At 50.0% G+C, this 25,554-nt stretch overlaps 2 protein-coding genes across 2 annotated transcripts in view; one reads left to right on the top strand and one right to left on the bottom strand.

Moving 5' to 3' along the window:
- Positions 1–4,068: 4,068 nt before the first annotated feature.
- On the top strand, positions 4,069–12,300 carry Plekhg4 (pleckstrin homology and RhoGEF domain containing G4). Its single transcript, XM_005345515.1, has 21 exons — positions 4,069–4,537; positions 4,697–4,792; positions 4,866–4,989; positions 5,080–5,173; positions 5,251–5,325; positions 5,401–5,517; positions 5,688–5,786; positions 5,890–6,038; positions 6,154–6,292; positions 6,394–6,510; positions 7,742–7,924; positions 8,152–8,654; positions 8,723–8,969; positions 9,609–9,698; positions 9,775–9,996; positions 10,089–10,259; positions 10,337–10,514; positions 10,881–10,997; positions 11,122–11,358; positions 11,444–11,559; positions 12,235–12,300. The coding sequence occupies exons 1-21, from the start codon at positions 4,069–4,071 to the stop codon at positions 12,298–12,300; spliced, it is 3,609 nt and encodes a 1,202-aa protein (XP_005345572.1).
- Positions 12,301–12,466: 166 nt separating this feature from the next.
- The window catches only part of Kctd19 (potassium channel tetramerization domain containing 19), a 35,351-nt gene continuing 22,263 nt past the window's right edge, over positions 12,467–25,554 (bottom strand). The window contains 14 exon segments of the mRNA XM_026777404.1: positions 12,467–12,580; positions 14,046–14,147; positions 14,314–14,468; positions 14,638–14,829; positions 16,369–17,002; positions 17,562–17,676; positions 17,964–18,047; positions 18,227–18,369; positions 18,773–18,876; positions 19,960–20,120; positions 21,181–21,391; positions 22,948–23,034; positions 23,229–23,360; positions 24,754–24,945. Coding sequence (XP_026633205.1) covers positions 12,467–12,580; positions 14,046–14,147; positions 14,314–14,468; positions 14,638–14,829; positions 16,369–17,002; positions 17,562–17,676; positions 17,964–18,047; positions 18,227–18,369; positions 18,773–18,876; positions 19,960–20,120; positions 21,181–21,391; positions 22,948–23,034; positions 23,229–23,360; positions 24,754–24,945 — 2,426 coding nt within the window.

Below are 25,554 nucleotides of genomic sequence, written 5' to 3'. Positions count from 1 at the left end.
AAGAAGAGTAATAGAGTATGGAATCTCAAGTATGGATTCCAAGGAAGGGAAGCTAGAGATGGAAGGACATTGGCTACTTGAGCAGCTCAGAGTCAGTGAAGAGGATGAAACAGGTGGCAGTTGTTCCGCCGTTTTAGGCTGGCGAGCTGCTCCAAACTGAAGCTCCTGATCCTACTCCAGGGTGTCTGTTTTTTGGAGTTAGGAACTCACTGTGTAGCTACAGCTGGCCTGGAACTTGCTCTGTAGACCACGCTGGCCTCAGACTCATAGAGATCTGCCTGCCTGTGCCTCCAGACCCCACTGGGGTTAGAGATGTGTGCCACCATGCCTACCTAGTTCAAGAGTTTTGATTTAACAGATTCTGGAGGCCTCAAAAGTCAGTGAGCACAGGTTGGGAAAAGCTGTGAGGCTCTGTAGGAGCAAGTAAATCAAAAGTCTGGCCACTTGATTAGACAAAGTGACAGAGTGGTTATACTACCTGGGATGACTGAAGAGGACTGATTAACCCATACCTTAAAGGAGACCGTGTGTGTGTGTGTGTGTGTGTGTGTGTGTGTGTGTGTGTGTGTGTGTGTGATTCAGATGTTATTCAGAAGACATCCACTTTGAATTTTTGAGATAGGTCTCTCACTGGCAAAGATTGCAAGTGTGTGCCACCATGTTTAGCTTAAAAAAGATATTTTGATCAAACTCAGGGCCTTATGGTTGTAAGGCAAACATTACGCACAGAATTATCTCCCCAGCTTCCATCCATCTTAAGAAAAAAAAAAAAAGAAGAAGACAGGACCTTGTTATGAAGGTCTTGCCTGGAACTTCTTACTCTGTGTAGATCAGGCTAGCTTTGAACTTATGATATTCCAGCCTTTTCATGTCAAGTGCTAGCAAACCAGACATATGCTGCAGCACCAGGCTAAAAGAAAGGATTCTGATGGCGATGAGGGCCTTCCAAGTCAGAGAAGGTGGCATGAAATAAAAGACTTTTAGTCAGCTGTATTTCCAAGAGCCATCCGGGACCCAGGTAAGAAGGCTATGATGCCTCTGGTGGCCTTGAATGTCACACCACAGAGCCAAGGTTTATTTAGGTCAAAGATGAGGGAGGGTTTGGAGCGTTTTAGGTATTGGTTGGCTTTGCTGCTTACAGTATCACAAAAGAAGGGTACACAGAATTTAAGGTATTATAGCTATTTGTCCTGTATCTGCAAGCCCAACAAAGCTCAGAGGTCACTTTATTCTTTCCTTTCCTTTCCTCTTTCTTCCTTCTTTCATTCCTCCCTTTAATTGACAAGAGTCAAGACAAGAGAGGCAGGAGAGGCCCAGTGAAGGAGCAGGGGAGGGGCCTGCCCACATTGTACAGTCTCAGTGGAAAAGGCTTCCCTGAGTAGACTCAGCATCCAGCAGAAGCAGAGACGGTCCCCATGAGTCAGTGCTCAGACTTGCAAGCTCAGCCCACAAAGCCTGCTGTGGTCAGCCAGCCCAGGTTGGCTCTAGGCCTAGACCTCCGATGTCCCCCACTAGGCCAGTGCCTGTCCCTTTACCATCCCAGATTTGTGTGTCGTACAACTCTCTGCTACTTCTGTCTGGATCTGTTGCTATCGGAGGCTTTCTCCAGCTCTGGTTTCCATGTGACCCACAGACAGAGCGCTCAGAATGGTAGGGGTAGTGTGCCTCGTCTTAGATACCCCTAAATATATATTCTGTGCCAGGCCTGAAGTGCAATACTAGAAGCATAAAAGTGGACAACACGCGGTCTGCTTACAGGGCACATTCTGTGTGGAATAGGAAAGCCACAGCCTAGTCCTGCCTGTCTCCACATGTGTGCCCTCCCCTGCCTGCTTGCTGTGCTCAGTGGGCCCAGGTCAGCCAGGGCTTGTGGTCTGATACCTCTTATTTGCTCCTATCATCGGAAGGGGGTGTGTACCTGCCAGAAGGTTCATCTATGTCTTATAGCTCCTGGGGGCCTGGCTGATGGATGGAAGTGAGCCTCAGAGAGAGGGAGCTGGGGAGGGGAGGCAATGACTCAGTGGGGCTGGCCTGGAACAAGAACCAAGGACAGAAGCCAAGACTAGACTCAATGCTCCCTGAAGTTAGAGGAAGGAGGGACAAAAGACATGCCTGGGGGCTGGGGCTAGAGCTGGCCAACTCTAAGGCCAGCCCTGCTCCTTTGCTCTTCCTCAGAATCTGCCTCAGAGTCTGAGATGCATAGGGGAACTGCTGTTGTTTCTACCATGGCTGCAGCTCATACCTAGATCCATGAAGGAAGCGCCTGCCTTAGAGCCAGGGAAGGCATTGTGTCCAGTGTCCCTTCCTCCCAGGGATCAAGGCCATGGTGCAAGGCTAAGAGCCTTTTTCTGGTCATATAGCCAAACTTCTTACAATCTTTCTGGGAATTCAAGTGTTAGGTCAGGCCCACTTACTCCAAAAGGACTTCAGACCTCAGAGCTGAGAACGAGAATGGATGCCCCAGCTACCTGGGTATCTTTCATCGGTTCAAGATCCCCTAGCTAAGGGTGAAACAGGAAAACTGGCACGAACACAGACATCTGACACATCAGGCCTTCCTTGGTCTACCTGACAATCCCAGGAGAAAAGAGCGGCTTTGTTTTACAGGAGAGGAAAATGAGGTGCAAAGAGAATGGAGGACCCCACAGCAGGTGAGTGATGGAACCAGGGCCCAGCTTCTTTAGCCCCGCTTTTCTGTGATTTGGGAAAGAGAATTCGGGGGACTCTAGGAGGTGGAGGAGTTAGGCCTCACAGATTTTGGCAGGCCTGGGTCAGTTCCCACCCAGTTACATCACTACCCCCTCCACATTCCGGTTCAACCAGCAGCACCGTCCAGTCATGGGATCACACAATCTATTTCTTGAAACTCTGTTTGTTTTTATTCATTGAACCTGGGGGCTCATGCAAACCAGGCGAGGGCTCAGCCACGGTGTTACACCCCACAGGCCATCCCACATGTTTAGTGGTGGGTGGGCCTGAGTACTATAAGGGAGGCGACATGCTATAGTGGAGAGGTCCTTCCGACTCTCAAGAAGATATTACACAATCAATTGCCTGGGCTAAGGGCGTCTCTCTAGGCGCCTCCCCTAAACCTGGCCCCATATGTCTTCTTTGAACCAGACTTGGGGGGGCTGTGAGCGCTGAGTGGTCCTCATCTTGTAAAAGGGAGCTGGGCAAATATTCCCATGTCCCAGCAGGAGACCGGTAAGAAGCCTTGCCCTCCTTCCACAAGGTCGTCCTTTGCTATGAGCCTTCTTTCCGTTGAGCAGTGCTGCGGGCTCATTCATCCTTTCGGACAATTTCAGCTCTGGGTCGGTCAGGCAGTGGGCACAGTGGAGCTCACTGCAACATCGAGGGAGGGAGGGAGGGCACGCCAAGTCTCCGAGGCGCCGAGAGTAAGAGCCCACCCCACTTGCATGCGGATCGGGAGGCAGCGCCATCCGCTCCCACTGTCTGGGCGCCTCTTCCCAAGAACCTGCTGAGCTGTGACTCGGTCCTCCAGCCCCTAGAGGGCGCCGCGTCCCCAGCGGCCTTGCGGTCCCTTCCAGCCGCCAGAAGGTGGCGCCCTCGGACGCCGGGCGGCCTCGCGGTACAGGGTCGTCGAGGCTGTGGTGCGTTTGCTCTTCGTTTGTTCGAGGGCGGCGTGGTCACCCAGGCTTCACAGTTCCCCCGCAGCGTGTCCCAGGGGTATGAGCATGCAGATGACCTGCGAGGAGCCGGGAGCGCGGGTCTAGGCGGCTAGGCCAGAGCCTGGCTAAGCCGGGCATGAGGGAGTGTTCGGAGCTGGGGCCACCCGATAGAGGCTCACGGGAGCACTACCCGGCCTTAGGCCCGAAAGAGACTCTCTGTGTCTTCCCTCACCAGGCTGGACTACTAGCGAGGCAACGCTTCCTGGGACCTGGGACCCAACCTAGCACTTCCTACTGCCTAGTGTTCCCGTTTTGCCTGCTTTTGGAGTCTAGCCCCACCATTTTCAAACCAGTTCCTGGATGAGCCGAAGTCTCCTTTCACGCTAAGGCCCAACCCCTTACCCTCTTGCCAAGAGCGGCCCACTCTTACCAGAGCGTGATGGAAGGGCCTCTTGAGAGTGGGGATGTACCCCCAGACTCCCAGGGCCTTGCTGCAGACGGGAGGTTTGCTGTGTGCGGTTTCGGGAACACCCAGGAGGAGGAGGAACCTGCTCACCAGATCCAGTCTATGGACCCCAGACCTTCAACACCAACAGGGGAAACCCGAGGCAGAGGGCTCCAGGGAGGCTCCTTGTCCGAGAAGCCTAAATCTCTTCCAGAGCAAAGGGCTGCAGATGGGTCAGGGGACTGCCAGAGGAACGTATTAGGAGGCCTTCCAGCCCAGTCAGAGGAGCCATCCTTGTCTGGAGTGGAAAACCTCCTGTATCCTGTGTGCTCTCACGTCAGCCTGACACAGGGTGAGAATGACAGCCAAGGGGGAGGCTCGATAGGGGACCCAGGGCCAGGCAAAGAGCTGCCAGCTGTCGTTAGCCCTTTGTCAGAGATGCCATCAAAGCTACTGGAGGCAGGTAAGGGAGACTGGGAAATCTGGGAAGGGAATGGGGCCTCCTGGAGGTGGGCATCGAGATTTGGGAGGTCATTGACCCTACTCAGACCGAAGCCCTAGTCTGTGGAGGGGTCCTAGAGAGATTGGCCCGATTTAGACCTAAGTTATTCCTCTTCTCAAGACCCTCATGGATCCAGCTTCCCTCAGCCTGCTGACTGCCTCCTAGCTCAAGACCTCACCTGGGAGTTGCTGGCCAGCGGCATGGCTGCCCTACCAGGTAGCTAGAAGACCTTAGATGAGGAGGAGAAGAGGTGGCCTGATTGCCAGGGCTCATTTCTTCCTTTCCACAGGGACACGTGATGTAGAAGGCCGAGCAGTGTTGCTTCTCTGTGCCCACAGTCCAGCTTGGCTTCACCCCAAGTGCAATAGCCGTGAGCTTCTGAGCCTTTTGTTCTACCTGCGAGGCATCCCCAGGTTTGAGGGAGAAAGTTGCGGGGCTTAAAGCCTGAACCGTGAGGTCCTATGGTCTGGGACTCAGGTATTGAAACAAAACTCACCACTTAGGTCCGAAGTCCAGGCCCTGGGACTGACCATACTAGTTGACGCCCGAATTTGTTCCCCGAGCCCTTCTCTCCTCTGGGGCCTCAGCCAGCTACAAGTGAGTAGAGGATTGGACTTCCTTCCATCCATTTTCTGTCTACGCCAGGGGTAGGGCTGAACTTTGGTTCCTTGCAGCAAGCAGCCCCAGGAGCTGTGCAGCAAGTGCTGCTGGTTGGAAAGATGCCAGAGGAAATGCCTCCAGCACTTCAGGTACCGAGCTAGGTTGGCTCCGGTGGGGCGGGGGTCTTTGTCCACACATCCCTGCATCATACCTCCCTTCTGCAGTTCAAGCAGCTGTCTTCTCATCAGAGCTTACTGGACCACATTCCTAACATGGGGCTGCCTGCTTCACTGGGAGGATGCCTGCCTTACAGCCACCAAGCCTGGCTGAATTTCCGGATGGTCAGTGTACCTGGTGGGGTTGGAAGGTTGTGGTTATACAGGTAACCTGGACCTGTGGGACAGTTTTCCTGGGTCAGCTTGAACAAGACAAAACTGGCTGCAGTGTTTCTGGAATCCCGGAGGCTGGGAGCATCCCTGCACCTTGGTCATGCTTTTTTGTCTGCTCACAGTGCCTGGAAACCCTACAGCAGAAATGCCAGGAGACTTGTGCCCTGCTCCAGGGGGTCATTGACAGTATGAAGGCTCTACGGCAACCAATGGCGTCTGGAGTGAGTGTCACCCCCCTCTTCCCAATCTCCTTGAATGTTCTCTTGGTGTCCCTTTTCTCTCCCATGTCCGTCAATGCCTGTTACCTGTTACTCCTGATTACAGGAAGTTGCCCAGCTGCTACAGCAGGCACGTTCCCTCATGCAGCGGGTGTTAGATTCACCACAGTTATCATGGCTGCAAAGCCAGGGAAGCCTGGAGCTGGCACAGCTGAAGCAAGGGATGCCGGAGGTGATCCTGAGCCCTGATTACAGGTAGATAGAAGCCCAGCTACCAGATCTTAGCCCAGCCCAGCTCCTCCATTTGTGTCAGGTAGATTTGAGCCCCAGCGTAGGAGAGTGGAGAAAGGGGACGGTACGCTTTTCACAGGTCTTCAGTAGACAAGGCTGATGAGCTGTACGGTGAAGTGGATGAACTCTTGCATCAGCTAACTCTGCAGAGCAACCAGCGAGTGCAGGCTCTAGAGCTCCTCCAAATGCTGGAAGCCCAGGAGGGCGGGCTGCACCAGGTGGGAGCTGCTTATCCAGAGCGCATCCTGCCGTTTGTCTTAGCTGTACCCCCAACACACCCATAGCAGCTGTCTTTGTTTTTCTACTTGTGTCCATCCAGATTGAGGTGTGGCTAGAAGAGGTGGGCTGGCCAGGACTGGTGGAACCAGGGGAGCCCTCGCTGGACATGTTGCTTCAGGCCCAAGGCCCTTTTCAAGAGCTTGACCAGATTGCCCAGGTCAGTTTGGTTACTGTTCATTCTGCAGGGATTGGGACACTTGCCAGTGGCTAGGATGGTGGCGTGAGTGAAGGCAAACAACCCTTTTGCTCTTGGAGGTTACCATTCAGCAGAGATCAGTTGTCATCAGAGGTTCATGGTTCATAGTCTGAAGAGAAGCAGCATGGGAGAATAATTTGGAATCACTTGGGGAAAAAAAAGAGTTAGGGATGGAGTGACAATCAAGGCTGGGTAATGGTATCTTCAAATGTCCTGTGTCAGCCAGGTGTGGTGACTGCATAGAGAGGCACTATCTCAAAAAAAAGGTCTTGTGGCAGGAGAGTGGGATGAGGTGAAGCGAAGTGCGTCTGGAAGACAGAGACCAGTAAAAACCTTAAGAAGTTCTAAAATCAGATCCGTGTTCTAGGATGATGACCTTGGTTTCTGGGAACATGGATGTAGGAAATCCAGTTTAGAGTGACTGTAGTAGTCATGGTGGGACACACATTTGTCTCTGCTGTCCCCGGGGGATTGGTTCCAGGACATGCCTTGGATACCTAAATGTGTGGATGCTCATGTTGCAGTATTTGCACAGAGCCAATAGATACCCTTTCATACTTTTTAATAATCTCTTTATTAGCATAGCACAGTGTGGATGCTATGGAAACAGATTGTGTATTCAGAGAATAATGGTAAAGAGTCTTAATATGTTCACAGGTACAACTTTCTCTCAAACACTTTCAGTACAAAGCTACTTAAATCCTTGAATGTAGAACCCACACATATGGAATCTGAAAATGTGGAGGGCCAACTGTAACATTTTATCTGACTAGACTGGCAGTTACGTTGGATTTGGAAAGTCTGTAGGACTTGATAATACAGCTGTGTGGGAGGGCGAGAGGACCCAGGGGATAAGGTCATTTGGTGGAAGGCTTTCATGTGCCCAGTCTGCTGTGATTTTGAAATGGCTTTCAGGGAATGTGGAAGGACTCTGGGTTTTGGCCTGGAGCCTTACCAAGAGGGTCACCTTTTGGTTATGGTGTGGATGTTATTTGGGGTTTGGTCACATGAGATTGTTCAGAAGGAGTAGGTGAGGAGGAGCAGGAAGAACCATAGAGAGAACATCCAGAAGAGAGAAGGCTAAGTCCTGCTGAGGTGCAGACTCAGAAGGCCTGAGGTGGTGGAGGGTGGAATGGGCAGAGGGAGGATCTAAGTCTGGGCTGGATCCCCAGCTGAGCCCATCTGTCTCCAGGAACAGGTCAAGCAAGGGGAGAAGTTACTGCAGCCATTGGCTGACTGCGAAGCTGCTGAACTGGGACCTCTTGGAAAGCGCTTTCTAACCCTGAGATCCCAGCTGACAGAATTTTCCAGAGCTTTGACCCAGAGGCGCCAGCGATTGGCAGATGCCGAGAAGCTGTTTCAGTTCTTCAAGCAGGTGGCCTAGGGGGTCCGAACCCTGGCTTTGTGGAGGTTGCCCAAGCTCTGCCAGAGTCTGAGTGCATCCTATTTGGCTTTCAATCTTACCCCAAAATTCAGCTTCTGGATTGTAGCCTAGGACCAACCTTCCTGAGCCAGCCAGTGGGTGGGACAGGGAGCATGGCAGAAGTTACTGCAGATGTGCTGGGGTCTTGCTTTCATGTCTCTGTAACCTTGGTGTTGCAGGCCACAACATGGATTGAGGAGGGGCAGCGGGTACTGACAGAGCTGGAGCAGGAGCACCCAGAGGTTGTGCTGCAGCGGCTGCAGCTGCACTGGACCAGACATCCTGACTTGCCTCCTGCTCACTTCCGGAAAATGTGGGCTCTTGCCACAGGCCTAGGCTCAGAAGTCATCCGCCAGGAGTGTCGCTGGGCCTGGGCACAGTGTCAGGACACCTGGCTGGCTCTGGATCAGAAGCTTGAGGCAGCACTAAAGCCACCATCAGTAAACAGCACAGCTACCTTGCGTGTCAGGCGGGCCCCTGCTAGACCCACCATTCCTCCACTGAGGAAGGCGTACAGCTTTGATCGGAATCTGGGGCAGCATCTTGGTGTTGCTGTCCATTATGGCCACTATGCAACAACGGTTTCTGACTCCCACAGACCTGAGGCTGGAGGTGGTGTCCGGCCCAGGTCATCCCCTCCTGTGCCTCTGTCAAGCAGTTCTGACTTCAGGAATCCCAACAGGTATAGGTGGAGGACAGGGTAGGGAGGTCAGTGGAGAGTGTTGGGTCCTGACTCCACCTACCTCATAGGCTGCAGCTAGTATTGGCGGAGATGGTGGCCACAGAGCGTGAGTATGTCCGGGCCCTCGACTATACCATGCAGAACTACTTCCCTGAGCTAGATCGACCTGATGTACCCCAGGGCCTCCGTGGCCAGCGTGCACACCTCTTTGGCAACCTTGAGAAGCTTCGGGATTTCCACTATCATTTTTTCCTGCGTGAGCTAGAGGCTTGCACCCGGCACCCACCTCGAGTGGCTTATGCCTTCCTGCGTCATGTAAGTTCCATAGGTCATGGAAGCCCTAGAGTATTTCTGGACACATACTTAATGCCAGGTTCTGTGCAGAGAGTGCTGTGGTTCACTGGGTACCATGGGGGAAATTAAACTGCTACCAGGGTACGGCTCTGAGTGAGACCCACAAAAATCTTTGCCTCTTAGGGTATTTTTAGGAGAGATGTGCAAATAAAAATTATTCTGGATTACACTTAGGATGGGAATAAGCAGGAAAATAGCCTATGAATTACATTTGGGCAGTGTTTCCAGTTTAAAAGAGAGGATGTTTGAGTAGAGGGCAGAGGAGGAGCAGAGTGTGAGTTCTACCCCCAGAAAAAAGGTCTAGTGGACATCATGAGCCTGACTGAGTTTAGTGAACACCAAAGTGATGGTCTTGGAACTTTGGGCGGGGCAGAGCTGAATGTGGGGACTTTCTGTGGAGGCTGGACAGCCTGCATAGCAGGTTCTTGCTAGACTAAACTCATTCACGGTGGGATCTGCATAGGGAGGAGCATCTTGCTCTGGAGCCACTTAGTGGCACATCTTTGCACTTTTGAGCTAAGAGAGTGGTGTGACTGAGGTGGGGGATTTCTTTTGGGAACCAGTCCTCTGGTGCCTGGGCTGAGCCATGTGTCCTTGTAGAGGGTGCAGTTTGGGATGTACGCACTCTACAGCAAGAATAAACCTCGTTCTGATGCCCTGATGAGCAGCTATGGTCACACCTTCTTCAAGGTAGGAGCCTAAGGCGAGGAAGAACGGGATGGTGGCATACTCCAAAACCCTTTGTGATCTCCCACTTATGTGGCAGGAAAAGCAGCAAGCACTGGGAGACCACCTGGATTTGGCTTCCTACCTATTAAAGCCCATTCAGCGCATGAGCAAATATGCCTTACTACTGCAGGAGCTAGCAAGGGCCTGTGGGGGCCCCGCACAAGAGCTGGGTGCCCTTCAGGCAGCTCAGAGCCTTGTGCACTTCCAACTGAGACATGGCAATGACCTGCTAGCCATGGATGCCATCCAAGGCTGTGACGTGAGTCATCCCAGGCCATCTGGGGAAGCACCTTGGGTATAGAAGAGGGGGGGTTGGAACGATTGGACATCTACTGGACTTCAACTTTGCAGGTTAACCTCAAGGAACAGGGGCAGTTGGTGCGACAGGATGAGTTCACAGTGCGGGCTGGGCGCCATAAGGCCTGTCGTCGTGTTTTTCTCTTTGAGGAGCTGCTGCTCTTCAGCAAGCCTCGTCGTGGGCCTGCAGGTGTTGACATATTTACCTACAAGCGTTCCTTCAAAGTGAGTCCGCATGACCTGAGCTCTGCCTCCAGCCCCCCATCTATTCCTCACTAAGCCCCTTTCCCCTGGCCATGTAGATGGCCGACCTTGGCCTCACTGAATGCTGTGGGGAAAGCAAGCTGCGCTTTGAGATATGGTTCCGTCGTCGCAAGGCCAGGGACCTGTTTGTGCTGCAGGCCTCTGACGTGGCCACCAAACAAGCCTGGACGGCTGATATCTCCCGCCTGCTCTGGAGGCAGGCTGTCCACAACAAGGGTGAGTCCTTGTACAAGACCAAAGAGTATATGTCCTTCCAGGAGCCTGAGAAAGGTTTAGGGTCCTTACACACTCTTTGGGAAGAGGGTGAGGCCCTTAAGGAGTGCATCCTGCCAGAGACGGGATGTCTAGGAACTTGGAAAAGCTTGGGAGGAGGGTGAGGTGCAGCAGCAGACAGTAAAAGGGAAAGAACATGAAGTTTTCTCTGCATATCAGAGGTCTTATGCCCTGAAAGGAACATTATTATAACTTTCCCAGGGGTGCTTGGGAGCAGAAAGTCTGGGATGGGATGGCTAATTTCTGGGCTATGGGTCTATATTAGATACGGCTTAGGGGGGCTCACTTAGGTCTTTATTCTCTACTCAGAGGTGCGCATGGCTGAGATGGCATCCATGGGTGTGGGGAACAAGGCCTTCTGGGACATTGCCCCCAGTGAGGAAGCTATCAGTGACCGCAACATCGACTATGTCCTAAAGAGACAAGGTAGTGGGTATCTTACAGGGGGTGGGAGTGAGGAGGCAATATGGCCTTTTCCCACTCCTGGACTGTGCTTCCCTGGCGACCTCAGGCCAGACTGGACTCTAATCTGCCCCTCTTTCCTACACAGGTGTTCGCTCTAGGGCCTCCATTGCCGTGGCTCCATTTGAGTATGACAACCCCTATATGGGTGCCTTGAGCTCCCTTCCTGGAGACCGTGCCTCTTGTTCTGTTGTGGGGTCTCTCAATCTGCACCTGTACAGAGATCCCGCTCTTCTGGGTGTTCCCTGGTGCCTGTATCCACCCAACTTCCCAGAGGAAGCAGCGCTGGAAGCTGAGGCAGAGTTGGGCAGCTACCCCTCTCTAAGTATGTGTGGGCTCTGACAGTCAGAGGTAAGAGGCGTGGCTTGGGTCTAGGCCTCCTCTGCTGACAGCCCGATCCTCTTCCCTAGCTCCTGAGGACTCAGAGGTCTCATCCCAGTGCCCGTCAGCCAGTGGCTCTAGTGGTTCTGACAGCAGCTGTGTGTCAGGACAGACCCTGACCAGAGGCCTTGAGGACTTGTCCTGTGTGAGTGCCATCTCTTGCCTTATGCTCACCCACCCCTCCCTAACTTACCCTGGGCAATAGCTGCCTTTTCTTTAGGGGAGCTGGAAATGGGTGGGTCAGAGCCATTCCCCAGATGACCCCATCTCCACTCCTAGAACCAGAGAAACAAAGCATTCATGCTTGACTTGGCACCATAGGTTTGAGTCCGGCTTGAAGATGAACAGTAGATACAACAGCCATCCAGTAACTCCAAGGAATAGCACACCTCTGAATCTACTATAACCAGTGCATGGCTGGCTCCTGGGCCATCCCCACTGCAACCCCTCATACCTAATAGGAATAGCTTTCTTGTTGTCCTTTCTGATGTCTGTAGCCACCAACTGACTGGCCTAAGGCCTTTCCAAGGGCATCTGGCTACAAAGCCAGATGAGCACCTTGATCCCAAGCTCCTGGGATCCTTCTATTCCCTCCAGCTACCACCCCAGTTGTAAGTTAAGGATAGGACGGGACAGAAGCTGAGTATTTCCAGACTCTAGGCTGGCAGAGTGCTATGGAGCTCTCAGTTATGAGGACCCAAGTGTCTTCCCAGCAGCTGCTCCTTAACCTTTGAATTCAGTGCTGGTCTCTCCAAACACAGGGACCAGCCTGCCCCACATAGGCCCCCTTATTCTTGAATTCATTGGCTCCTATCTCCAGCCTCTTGTTTTTGGTCATCTGGACTTGATGCTCTCTGAACAGCTTTCAGTTAGACTTATCTACTGATCCCACTGGTCACTGACTCTCAGTCTTCTCAGAGAAGGAGTCTAGGCATTTGTCTTGTAATTTACTCTTTTATTTGTTTATAATAAAAATAGAGTGATTTGTGTCATTGGTTGGGCATGTGCATTCTGGGCATTCCACAGTTACAATGACCAACATCTCTGGTACTCTAGCCCTCTTGTAAATACTTGCCCAGGACTGAGTACGAGACAGACCTAGACAGTCCCCTCTGGATGAGCAGGTCCACGCAGCGGCCATACTTTCTGGCGAAAGGCAGTGTGAACTGCAAGGAAAGGCAGTGTGAGCTGCAAGGGAAGGCCTATCTTATCCCTGGTTTCTAGGCAGTCAGCTAGTCTAGCTCTGGGCTCCCTCATCTGGGTAGGGAAAACAAAGAGAAAACCTCATTACAGGGTTCCTTTGGTACTCTGGGGCTCAGTTCTGCCCTAATGCTCTCACAGGGCTCTGGCTCTCAGAGAGCTGACCACAATGACAGTAAAAACTGTGCTTTCTGGCGCTTGTGTCCACTTTCTAGCCATAGCCGCTGACTTTACCTTTATAAAGAACACACAAGCTGGAGAAGTGCCAGTAATTGGGCAGTCATGTGTTTGAGGTGAACATCATTATCGTTATGTACTTGATTATAAAAAGCCAGGTTACTGAGAAATTTGCTAAATCTTTGACACGTATAATGCTGAAATTCTACAGAATCAGAAAAGAAAACAAATTAAAATCTTGTTTGGTTTACAAAATGAGTTCAAGGTCCAAATAGGCAGCATAGCTAAACTGCGTCTCAGACTTTAAAAAGGAGGCTGCTGGCGTGTGTACTTGCCTGGGTTACAATGTACTTGCCTGGGTTGCATGATGCCAAGGGTTCAATGCCCTGTGCAGCAAAAACAAAATAAATAGGGGGAAGGATTCTACAACCTTGACCATTCTTTTGCCTTTTTTTTCTTTCTTTCTTTTTTTTTTTAAAAATGTTTTTCAGTCAAGCATAGTAGTGTAGGCCTTTAATCCCAGCACTGGAAGGAAGAGGCAGGCTGATCTCTGTGAGTTTGAGATCAGTGTAACCTAGGTAGTGAGTTTTAGGACAGCCAGGGATAGATAGGGAGAACCTATCCCAGCCCCTCAAACCCCCCAAAATGTTTTTAGAAAATGCTCTAGGGGCTGGGAAGATTGTTCTGTGGTTAAGAACAGTTGTTGCTCTAGCACAGAACTGGGGTTTGGTTCCCAGCATTCACATGGTGGCTAACAATTGTAACTCCAGTTTCCAAGGGTCTGATGCCTTCTTCTGGCCTCTGAGGGTACTGCATGTACACAGTACACAAACATTCAAGCAGGCAAAATACCCATACACATAAAATAAAAATTCTTAAAAAATAAAACACTGTAGAAGCGCTTAAGTATATAAAAATATGGTGGTATCATAGCTAAGTAAGGACTAGCTATTACTGGTCCTAAAGGCCTACCTCCATGTCCATGTGCTTGAGTTAATATGTGCTTCCCAAGTATGGCCAGGGTTGTTAGTGGTGAAGGCATAGTTGGTGTCATTAAAGGAAAACTATAAAAACAGGTTTTTTGCTTTTTGACTAGCCTTGATTGGTTAATTTTAGCCATCTACTTCTATGGGACCAGAGATCACTGACTTAGCTGGCCAGCTCTCTAGATGACAGTACTAGCCTGGCAACAACAGTATCCATATAAGGCATTTACAGAGTTGCCATTCCCTATACAGGACAGATAGGCCTTACCTCTACCCAGCTGTACAGATGCTCCTGAGTGTGCCGGTCATCCCTGAAGCCAGTGATGGCCAGCAAATCCACCACAAACTGCTTGGGGCTGATGTTCAGCGTCTACCAAGAGAGCCTACAGTCAGGCAGGGCCATGGACAGCTCCCTTCTGTTTTTCTATGCCTGCCTCTCCAGCTATTCTTCTGTCCCTGCCTTCTCCCCTCCTCTTGTTTATATTACTTTTTACATGGGGGAAGAAACAGGGTGCCCCAAGGCCTATCATACATACCCATAGCCTGTAGGCCAGGGACACCACCTTGGCTGTGATAGCTTTGGGGTCCTTTTGCCTGATGGAATCCAGGATGATGTCAGTCAGGAAGCAGTGACATTTCTGTGCATAAAACATCTCTTCCCAGGTCAAAGAGAAACTCAAGAAAGTCACTTCTGTGAAGGAGAAAGAGTAGATATGGCTAAAGCTGCTCATAGTCGAGGCCTTAGAGACAGCCACAGGGCAGGGAAAAGGGCGGAGCTCTCAAGGGACATTTGCTCTTGGGTGTGGGCTCTACATCTTCACAAGCAAAGTACAGGGCCAGGCATAGCTCCAAAGCCTCACCTCGAGGTTGGGGGCTGGCTGTGAGTGATGTATGCTTGATGTTGTCCATCTGGGTGGTATAGATGATGCTGTCTTCAAAGAACATGCAGGAGCCATCACTACCCACCACAGGGGGGTGAGTGACTTTGAGGATGGCTCCCAGGTTGTCTGTCTCATTAACAGTAGGCAGAGGCTGCTCAGGGGCAGGGGTTTCTGTGAAAACAATAGAGGGTTTCTTCTTAGGCTTAGGAGCCAAGGATTGAAATGCAGGCAGAGAGGAGCCTTCTGCTGGGGACAGATTGGAACACTCATTGACTCAAAACTTCAGAAGTCTCTGCTTTTTGGAAGTGGTACCCTGGCCTCACCACTTCATTATCCTGGCATTGTTGCAAACCCAATCCTAAATTTCAGAACTCTAAGAAACTAGTATCCTCATGGGAGACCTGCTTTTTCCTAAACAGAAACCGAGTAGCAGTGGATTGGGGGTTAGAGAGGGTGGAACTGGAAGGAGAGGAGGGAGGGGAAACCGCAGCCAGAATGTAAAATAAATATTTTTTTTAAAAGAGACTAGTATCACCAGGTGGTGGTGGTGCACGCCTTTAATCCCAGCATTTGGGAGGCAGAGACAGGTGGATCTCTGTGAGTTCTAGGCTAGCCTGGTCTACAGAGGGAGTTCCAGGATAGGCTCCAAAGCTACAGAGAAACCCTGTCTTGGGCTGGAGAGATGGCTCAGAAGTTAAGAGCATTTCCTGCTCTTCCAAAGGTCCTGAGTTCAATTCCCAGCAACCACATAGTGGCTCACAACCATCTGTAATGGGGTCTGGTGCCCTCTTCTGGCTTACAGGTATGCACACAGACTATTGTATACGTAATAAATAAATAAATTTTTTTTTTTTTAAAAAAAGAAACCCTGTCTTGAAAAACCAAAGGGTAGGTGATAAGAGTACCAGAGTACTATAGGAGGAAGTTCTGTAGCTAGAGGGAATAATCTAACATGCCCCTTCTCAGCAAACTTTCCTGGATTTTTTCTCCACCGCTGACCACAAACTCTTTTAAGCTCAGTCCCCATTAGGCCCTCCTGGATGGGCCTTAGCATCTCACATGCCATGTGTGCTTTTCCCAGAAATCTAGTTTCTTTTGTTCACGCACTCCAATAAGGACCCTTCCACTTGCCACAGCCAACCTAGATACCAGGCTCTTGACACCTCTGTCTCCCTGCCTTGCTCCACTGCTCAGCCTCCTTTGCCCGGTCTGGAATGCATCCATGCTGCTGATATTGTCTTATAATCACACTTCCTCTGTCCCTGAGCAAGCTCCAGAAACATATACCTGATCATGTGCTCCCTTTAAAAACACCCTTCAGGGGCTGTCCATCCCTCTTGAAGTCAGAACAGAGCCCCACATTCTGAACTTGGCCCATAAGACCTAGCCTGATATGACTCCTGTCGTTTCTATGGCCTGTGCACTGGAAACCAGGCTTCCAGCCAGAGAAGTGCTCTGTGCTTCCACAGACACCCTAAATGTTCTTGCCCTGCTGACTCCCCAGTGCTCCCATCCCCTGGGTTCACCTTCCACAAAATACTCATCACTTCACCTATGTGGCCACTCATTTCTGTATGTGCTGCCTGGCACAGAGCTGGCAGCGACTAGGAGGTTCTGGTCCCTGCTCTGTCACTAACTCCCTGTAGTCTTAGCCAGGAATCTAGTATTGGTTGGAAATGAGACTTGGGTCAAGGTTGGGGCAAGACTAACCTCTCTCCTTGGGCCTTTGTTTGCCCCGGTCCTTTAGGGCGACAGCTCTCTTTGCGGGGAAGTATGACTTAAAAGTTGGCTCTGGTCCCTTGTCTTTCACTCCAGCTCCAGCTCCAGGCCCAGTCTGGGGACCAGTGTCCTTTTCTGAGTTTCTGGAATGAGTCTTCCAGGCAGCTGAGGTACCATGTTGGGAAGCAGCCTCACTTCCTGAGGGGACGTGCAGGGTAGCCTCCTCCAAAGTGCTGCTCCGGGAGGCTGCCACTGGCTGGAATTCCCACTGTTTACAGTTGACCATGTCCCATTCCCTTACCAAAGAGATGAGCTTTTGCATGGGGGTGACAGGAGGGTCTTTGGCATCAGATTTCTGTGTGAGGTTTATAGTGGTACACTTCTTCTTGGGAGGGCTCTCAGAGTGACCTCCCCAGTGTCTGGGATTTGCACATAAGCCAGAACAGTGTGAGTATGTGCTGGGATTGCCCCCCCTCTTGGCATTTCTGCATAGGGAGACCTGGATAGTACGGGTATACTGTTCAGCCTCTTCCACCTGGCTGGACCTGGTCAGGTTCCCTTTGGCCTTGTTCCATGGAGTCCTGTCACCGCAGTCTTGGAAGTCCACAGGCATGCAGGTTGTGGTCTGGGGAGAGAGAGGCACAGTAGCTGTGGGCCTGTTGTACATTATCAAAGTCTCCCCAAGACCTAATAAGCTGGGCTTTAAGACAACTTTTTTATCCAGCACAATCTTATCCCCTGAGATGGGTTGCCATTCACGTTTACTCAGTCTGAGAGGGCGTGGTACCAGCCCAGGCAACTTTTTTGTTTGTTTGTTTGTTTTTCGAGACAGGGTTTCTCTGTGGCTTTGGAGCCTGTCCTGGCACTAGCTCTACAGACCAGGCTGGTCTCGAACTCACAGAGATCCACCTGCCTCTGCCTCCCGAGTGCTGGGATTAAAGGCGTGTGCCACCATCGCCCGGCTCCAGGCAACTTTTATGTTCCAAAAGGAAAGATTATCATCCCAGGGCACAAGTGGCTAGCATACCTCTGTGCCTCCTCAAGGCTCAGAAATCAGTTTTTGTACCAGTAACTCATGTGGGACCCCTTTTACTATACCAGCCACTCAGTAGCTAGGCCTGTCCCATGAGCCCTTTGGTGGTGATGTTTGAGAACGATACCAACCAAAGAAAGTTGGGACTTACTTCCTTGGCATCTCTCCTGAACTCTGCCATCGACCCTGTTCCTTCTGTCACCACATGCAGCTTCCTAATAGGAAAAGCTTCTTCATTTTCAGATTCTTTTTCCTGAGTCCATGACCTACAGAGACCAAGAGGGATTGGTTAGTGAGGGGAAGCTTCCATCAGCCCAATAGCTAATTGGTCAGGCCTGTCCATTGAGCGGGAATTAGTAATTATAGTCAGCGGCACAAAGGGGACCTTTAAAGAGTTTTGCGTAGGACACTGGCTACTTCTGAGCCCATTTCACCAACCTCCTCCCCCAGCTATGAGGAAAGGAAGAGTCTCATTGGCAGGTGAGGACAATTCTAAGAGGAGTTTGTCGAGGTCCAGGTTCTAAATGTGGGATCTAGAGAGAACTTTGCTTACTTGTATGCCTCACACTGTGCAAGGGCTTCTGAGAGGGCTGGAATATGATATTCCTCCACCTCCTGGCAGAAGAGAGGCCATTCCCTGAAAATGACAAGGAGATGGTAGACTGGGGGCGAGAGGAGACATGAACCCTAAAGAAGATGCCTTGAACAGTAATGCCCATGTTGAAAATAATGGAACCTCTTCCCGAAAGGCTACAGCTGAGGGCTGTTCTAGCTGCAGAGTCAACCTTCATAATCTGATTTCCTGGGTTTACTTACTTAAATTCTGATGGTAAAAACAGTTTTCCGAGTCTCAGGAAGTTGAGAATGTGTCGGAACATTTGGCCATCACCGTGGATGAGCAGGGTCTGTCCATAGGTGATCCAGTACACTCTCTGAGTGTTGGATAGCAGTTCTGGATACTAGAAGAGGGTTAGACTTCAGAACCAGTCCCAAGGTCTCGCATTTTAGTAAGGAGTAGGTTTTTGGATTTCCATCTCTCTGTATATTGGCCATAGAGATAACAAGTTGAGAGAATCTAGGGAAATTGCCTCCTCTTCAACTGGTAGATCCCCTACCTACTCTTGGGCTTTAGAACTCAACCCTACCTCCTTCTTGGTACAGGCCCCCAAGAACCAGCCTCTTCTCTACCCACATCCTGAAGCCTTCCAAACATGCTACTCATCACACCCACAGAATCAGGGCATTCTTGGCAAGGGAGCTGGGGAAAGGTTCTTTGGCTAAGCAGTGCCGGAAGCTGTGTGAAGATCATGTTACAAGTCCCAAAGATGTTCAAGTGGGGAGAACAGCTGGGTCCAGCAGTACCTTCATCAGGGTCTGCAGGGTGGTTGCATACCAATGGCTTCCAACATAAAGCTTGATGATCTGTTGGGGTGAATATATAGTGATCTCTGCTGTCCACTCCTCATCTGTGGAAGTCAGTGAGAGGGAACATATCATATGACAAGAAGGAGAAACAGTAGGACACTTTGGTCAGTAGTGTTTGCATGGAAAGACTCCACACTCTCAAGCCTCATATTGTCCTGCCTATCTGAGAAACTCTGCTGCTCACACACTTCCAGGAGAGTGAGAATGACTCGGAATGACAGCTCTGGGAGTTGGCTGCTATCTTGGGTGCATTCTAATTCCAAAGGCCCTGTTCCTTCTTCCTTTGCAAGCTAGGATGCTGCTCCTGTCCATGTGCACTGCCAGCTCCCCCTGTTCTGTGGCTGGTCATGTCCTAGGTGTGCAACTTTCACACGTCCACTCAGGATGGACTAGGAGTTCCTGTTTTCATACAGAATTAGACTGTAAACTCCATAAGAGAAGAACTGAGCCCAAGTTATATGGTAGTGCTCAGTAAATGCTGAGTGTTGCTGAGTGATAGGAATACAGCTTAAACTTTACAGAAAAACATGTTAATAAGAGTTTATTAACCAGCTGGGCATAGTGGCACACACTAATTACAGCACTTGGGAGATAGAGGCAGGTGGGTCTTTGTGAGTTTGAAGCTAAGCCTGGTCTACACAATAGGTGTCAGGACAGCCAGGGCTACATAGAGAAACCCTGTCTCAAAAAAAGTTTGTTAACTAAAACAACATTGCATTTGGACAACTTAGACCCATGTGTGATCACTGTGCAATTTTAATTTGACAAATCTGTCCTTGTGTCTCTGCTCCATTCTAAATGGATTCATGGGCCATTTCTTTCTGCCTGGCTGTGAGAAACAAATGGCAGCTTGTGTTAGCTCCAGTGACTAGGAGAGCCGTGCATTTGGGGATCTGTGAAGCCTCAGACGAGGCATCCTGTCTAATTTTGAGATATGGTGTGGAACTGGCGAGGAGAGGGCACACAGCATCAAAACATGAAAGTCCGGCCTACCTTTCCTTCCCATTTACACTTCTTGGCTCTGGCTCTCCTCTCCCTTCCTCTCTAGCCTCTAGATCCTCCATTGATGCAATTTCAAACCCAGAAGCTTTACTGTGTTTGAGAACAATAAAGTAAACATTTACTGAGCACATCCATGGGTGGCAAAATCCTCGGCTCCAGATGAGTCTTCAGAGCCACTTTCATTGGCTCATAGGTAATGTCCCTCTTGTCCAGGAAGGCACAAAGCTCATACACCTCAGAGATGGTCTCAGTCAGGGGCAGCCGGCAAGTGCCCAGCCAGTTCCTACCCAAAGAAAAGCCTATTGTGAAGCCCTGTAGTTACTATACCGTAAAGGAGTCTGGCCTGTAAGCCTAACATGATCAGGGTGTCTTGTCACGAAACTTCCAAGTATGGCACCAGAAGAATCATTTCCTTGATTTAGCTTGGGGATTCTTGAAAGAGAATGAGCCTAGACACATGTGCAGCCCCTTCAGACCTTTCTCAGCAAGGCCAATCCAAACTGTTAATTTCATGCCTTAGGGTCCGGGCTAGGCCGAAACCCAGCCACCTAGTGCTGGAGACCTGTGGTTCATGGTATGGCTCCTACTATGACTTTGAGAGATCACTAACATCCTTCGTACCTAGAGAGACTAAGGTCTGAACACCAGTCCTCTAGTCCAGCCCTCTCACAAAAGCATTTGTATTTGCCTTCTGGGGCATTGTAAGTGGACATGTCAGGGAGAGATGGGCCTAAAGGTTCTAAAATGACACAATTAGGTCAGGTAACCCTTTCCCCAAGAACTGGGAAACCCACTCCTGTCTTCAGCTTTGGTACTAATGAGTTTTGTAGCATTCAGAGTTGTGCTTTTTAACCTTCTATAGAAATGTAAAGTGATCCATGCCCTGGCACTAACGGGCATTCTGAGCTCATTTCTTAAGGGACCACGTCCTTTGGAAAGCCTGCCCTGCCTTGTTTCTCAAGCGATCACCCTAGGCTCCAGTATCCTAAGGCTGGATAGAGCCTTTGCTTGCAAAGAGGTTTGCTTGGGGTATCCAGGACTCCGAATGTATGACTGTGGCCTGGTAACCTCAGAGTGAGCATTGGGAAATGACTGACAGAAAACAGAAAATGGAACACCTAGAGCCTTTGAATCCTGGAGAACTTTGTAAGTTATCTCAGCCTGTTCCTCAGAGGCCCAAACCTGGTGGTGATAGTGACAGAAGAGGGAAAATAGTGAGGTATCCCAAAGACACTTTCCCCTTAGCTCATGGGAAAGGCTTAGAGTTGTTTCCCAAGATGTTCCAAGATGGGCAGAGCCCAGTCGATGGACAAAATGTTTCCATGAGAGAGACTGGGACTTACTTGACATGCTGGAAGAGGACCCCGTTCCCTGTGATGTACAGTCTGCTTCCATCCATTGTGCTCTCAATGCGAAGCTGTCCCAGTGCAGAGTCTGGATACTTGACCAGAAGGCCCAGTGCCATCATGTACAGTGGTTTCACCGACTCCAGACTAGCTGTACGGCCCCCCTTCCCAGGGCTTGGAGGAGGACAGGAGGCCCGGGAACAACCACCTGTGTTAGGGAGAGAGGGATGACTTCTAGATCTTTGATCATACCCGAACTGAACACTCTGGGTCCTCCTGCTACCCCAATTAGGACTTAAGTGGTGAGATGGAAGTTTTTTGTTTATACAGTCCAAATCTGGATTACTTTAACATTAGTAGAAGTTGGTGTATACTTATTAAGTTTAGAAGCCAAAACTTGAGAGTTGGCATAGTAGGAACACTGAGCCAGCTGAGAAGCTTCTAGTAGTTTTCGATTTTTTTTCTTTTTGAAATTGGATCACTGCCAGGCAGTGGTGGCACAGTGGGACTTTAATCCTAGCACTCGGGAGGCAGAAGCAGGTGGATCTCTGTGAGTTCGAGGCCAGCCTGGTCTACAAAGCTAGTTCCAGAACAGGCTCCAAAGCCACAGAGAAACCCTGTCTTGAAAAACCAAAAAATAGGAGAAAAAGAAAAAAGAAAAAAAGAAACTGGATCATTATATACACCAGGCTGTCCTCAAACGTGTGATCCTCTTGCCTGGCTCCCAAGTGCTGGGATTAGAGGTGTGCACAGCCATGTTCCTCCTGTTGGAGGATTTTCATGTCTTATTTCCAGTCCTCAGAGCATGCCTATCAGAAGTCTACAGAAGAACAAACTATCTGCAGCCCTGCCTGACATTGTGGGTTAGGACAGATTACCAGTGACTTCGAATTACACAGGGCTGGGGTCTGAGCTGTGCCCTTCCAAGGCTATGAAAGAGCCCTGATTGTGATGCTTTATAAAAGGCTAATACCTCATGTGTTTGAGGAAAACCTGTCTGTAAATATACTGCCATCTTTTCATTGCCTATGAGGAGCAATGACTTGTGACACTCTCCCACATCCTAACACCCATGCTTTCTGAGAACCAGAAGCTGCTGGGGTAGGAGCTGAACTGACATCCCTCTTAGTAAACTAGGAGGTCTTGGAACAGGTTCGGGAGACTGGCTGCAGAATGCCACTCCTCCCATACAGAGAGCACATTCCATTAGCCTGGGGAGAGGCTGAGCCTCATTCCATGGGACAAGCACACAGCCAGGCCACACTTCACACGTGTAAGATAGTTCTCTACTTTTGTTGTTGTTTTGGGAGCTCTCAGAAGGCCAGCTGTCCCCCTCACCTCCCATGTCTGTGTCTGCCCACACCCATGCAGCTAGCTTCCTGAAGCACACATGGAGGTTTCCATGGAAGCGCAGTAGCTGGTGAATGAGCTGATAAAAGGCAAATCAAAACTGTCAAGAGGAGCAGCTGGAATGAGGCAAAGTCAGGAGCACAAAGGCCTGACCTGGACAAGGGTCAGGGACTGTTAGGAACAAGCAGAAACAGGCGGAGAAGTCGAAGAATGTGAAACAAGGCGGTGAGGGGGAAGGGGAATTGGGCTTGGGTAACTGAAGAACCAGTGGAAAACATGCCCAATCCTTTCTTCTTTAGCTGTTCCTGGAGGAGGAAAGATGGGAGCCGCAGGTAGAACTCCAGGATTTCCACAGAGGAACAGACAGCACCTGCTTAGGAAGCTTGTCCTCAGGCTTAGCCTGCTCCTCGGGACGTTACAGCTTGGTTTCCCACCCAAGGTTGGGCTCCTCCTGCTCCAGTCTAAGCAGGCCTCCCTTTGGCCCTAGCTTTGGTCGCAACACTGAGTAGAGAGGGCATAAGGGGTTTTAAGCCAAACTTCTTTTCTTAGATTCTAAGTCAGTCACAATGCCTGTTTCTCACTACCACCCAAGTCCAAAGTGGCTGTAAGGGGAGATGTTTGCCCTTGGCTTCCGTAGCTCAAGCCTAGACTGTTCTAGAATATCAAGAGGAGATCAAAACTCCTGGGTATCATACCCATACTCATCCGGTACAGTCGTACAGCTTCAGTAAGCTCAGGGATTTCCAGGATTTCTACCTCTGCTTCTAACACATCCATGTTGGAGAAGTTGTCTGGTAGTAGGATCTTGTGTGAGCGGAGAAAGTTCACTTGAAAAGCAAAGAGAAACAACATGAGTTAACAAAGCATATTCATGACTAATCTTTCCATGTTCTGGCAGATTTTTAGTGCTTCATCTCATGTTAGGCTCTCCTCATTTGGAAACAATTGCTAAACATACCTGATTAGGTTTGCTCTGAGGCAGTGGTTTTTCAAAGACTCCAGATTACTTTGTTTTCCTGTGTCTGAGTCCATGGGTGTGACTGCCCCTGGTCTGGCCCAGCACTCCCAGGCCCTCTTAGTGAATACAAAGGCCCTGAGACTTGCCCTGAGAGTCTTGACCCAAGAGCAGGTCATTCCAAAAGAGGGAGTAGTCTTGTTAGAGAGGAGAGGCCAGACCTGGCCAAGGCTGGGCTGCCAGGTGTCCCTGCTGGACTGCAGTATGGGAGGGCAGAGAACAACACTAAGTCCCTGTGTGAACAACTCAGAGATTCTGAAGCGCGGCACAACAACTTCCTAGGTGACTTTGAATCTGGATAGCTAGACCGCAGGCATTTGGGCCCCTGACATAACTTGGTGTTTATTGTTCTGTCCATTTAGGTGCTTGTCTACTGCTCGGGTTGACTAGATAGTGGAGTGGCTATTCAGTTCACAGGCCAGCAAAGATGGTCCTGGGGCAGTGTGGGAAGGGAAGTTCCCTTCTAAGTGGGATGAGAGCGCTCATCCCTCCTTAGCTCAAGCTGCCCATTCTATATGACTCTGGAGAAACTGTCATCTTTTACCCCCTTTCTTTGCACTGAGAGTGTAATAGAAGGGAGGGTAGGTAAGATCTTTGAAACAACCTTATTTCCTTGTTGTATGGTGAGAGCAGTTGAGGCCTAGAGCCTAGCTAGAGACATAAGTGAAGTATAAGCAACCAGAATTCAGCTCAGTCCTTTGTCCTTACCATCAACTCCTGTGGTCATTAACACTACTTTAGGGAGTTCCAGTGCCCCTTTATAGCTAGGGTATCACAGAAGAAATAGGAGCTAAAAAAGCTCCGAACTGAACTGGACATGGTGGCACTCAGGAAGCAGAGGCAGGCAGATCTCTGCGAGTTCGAGGCCAGATTCAAAGTCACCGAGGAAGTTGTGCCGCGCTTAGGAATCTCTGAGTTGTTCACACAGGGACTTAGTGTTTTTCTCTGCCCTCCCATACTGCAACTCTATAGTATGAGTTCCAGGATAGCAAGGGTTCTAGAGAGAGAGACTGTTTCAGAAACAAAACAACACAACACAAAACAAAAAAGCTCTGAGCTATGGGAGAGCTTAATGATGGACTCTGCCTGCCTCTTGGAAGATTATGTGTTTCACAACCTCCACTCGGAGAAGGTCCTCAGGCCCTTGTTAGGTGTGAGTAGGGGTTTGGAAAGGGCAGACGGCTACCCCTAGACAGAGCAATCACCAATGAAGCGGAACTCGCTGCCCTCGCACTCGATCAGGGCCATGGTCTCAGCCAGCCACAGCAGGTTGTCTTCTGTCACTAGGCTTGGATACTTGGCTACCAGGTCGAGGGGCAGGAAGCAGTAGTGCACTTCCTCTTCTGTGTCCAACAGTGGTGTGTCCATGAGTCCCAAAGGTGCCTTATCATGAAGACCTGGAAGACAATGAACAGAGGTGTCACCACCTCCCTGAGGCCAGTGCTCCCACTGAACCAGGGGTCCCAGAGGAAGATGGAGACCACCAGGGGACAGTCTCTGCCATATGCTTCTTTCCCCCTTTTCTCTTTCCAGATGAAGACTTCAGGTTAAGAAGGAATGTTCTGGAAAGCTAGGCACAAGAAATGTTTTGCATCATTGTTTTTTCTACAGACAGTAAACAGATTTTGAATGATACGACATTTTGGCTTATGTACCCAAAGTCACTAAATTCAGTTATCCATGTCTCTTCTTTAAGATTTATTTTTATCGGGGCTGGAGAGATGGCTCAGAGGTTAACAGCACTGGTTATTCTTCCAGGGGTCTTGAGTTCAATTCCCAGCAACCACATGGTGGCTCACAACCATCTGTAATGAGATCTGATGCCCTCTTCTGGCGTGCAGGCAGAATACTGTATATCTATATATCTGTATCTCTATCTATCTATCTCTCTATCTCTCTATCTATCTGTCTGTCTTTTTTTTTTTTTTTTTTGGTTTTTCGAGACAGGGTTTCTCTGTGGTTTTGGAGCCTGTCCTGGAACTAGCTCTTGTAGACCAGGCTGGTCT

The sequence above is a fragment of the Microtus ochrogaster genome, chromosome 4 (assembly GCF_000317375.1).
Source record: "Microtus ochrogaster isolate Prairie Vole_2 chromosome 4, MicOch1.0, whole genome shotgun sequence".
Lineage (NCBI taxonomy): Eukaryota > Metazoa > Chordata > Mammalia > Rodentia > Cricetidae > Microtus > Microtus ochrogaster.
Note: the sequence above shows the minus strand (reverse complement) of the source record. Positions and strands in the feature narration are given on the sequence as shown.

Bases quoted from the DNA above. Each gene is read 5' to 3' on its own strand.
- Plekhg4 (XM_005345515.1), top strand. From the start codon at position 4,069: ATGGAAGGGCCTCTTGAGAGTGGGGATGTACCCCCAGACTCCCAGGGC. The intron at 6,293-6,393 runs GTGGGAGCTGCT...GTGTCCATCCAG, and splicing joins AGGAGGGCGGGCTGCACCAG to ATTGAGGTGTGGCTAGAAGA. The intron at 8,655-8,722 runs GTATAGGTGGAG...CCTACCTCATAG, and splicing joins GACTTCAGGAATCCCAACAG to GCTGCAGCTAGTATTGGCGG.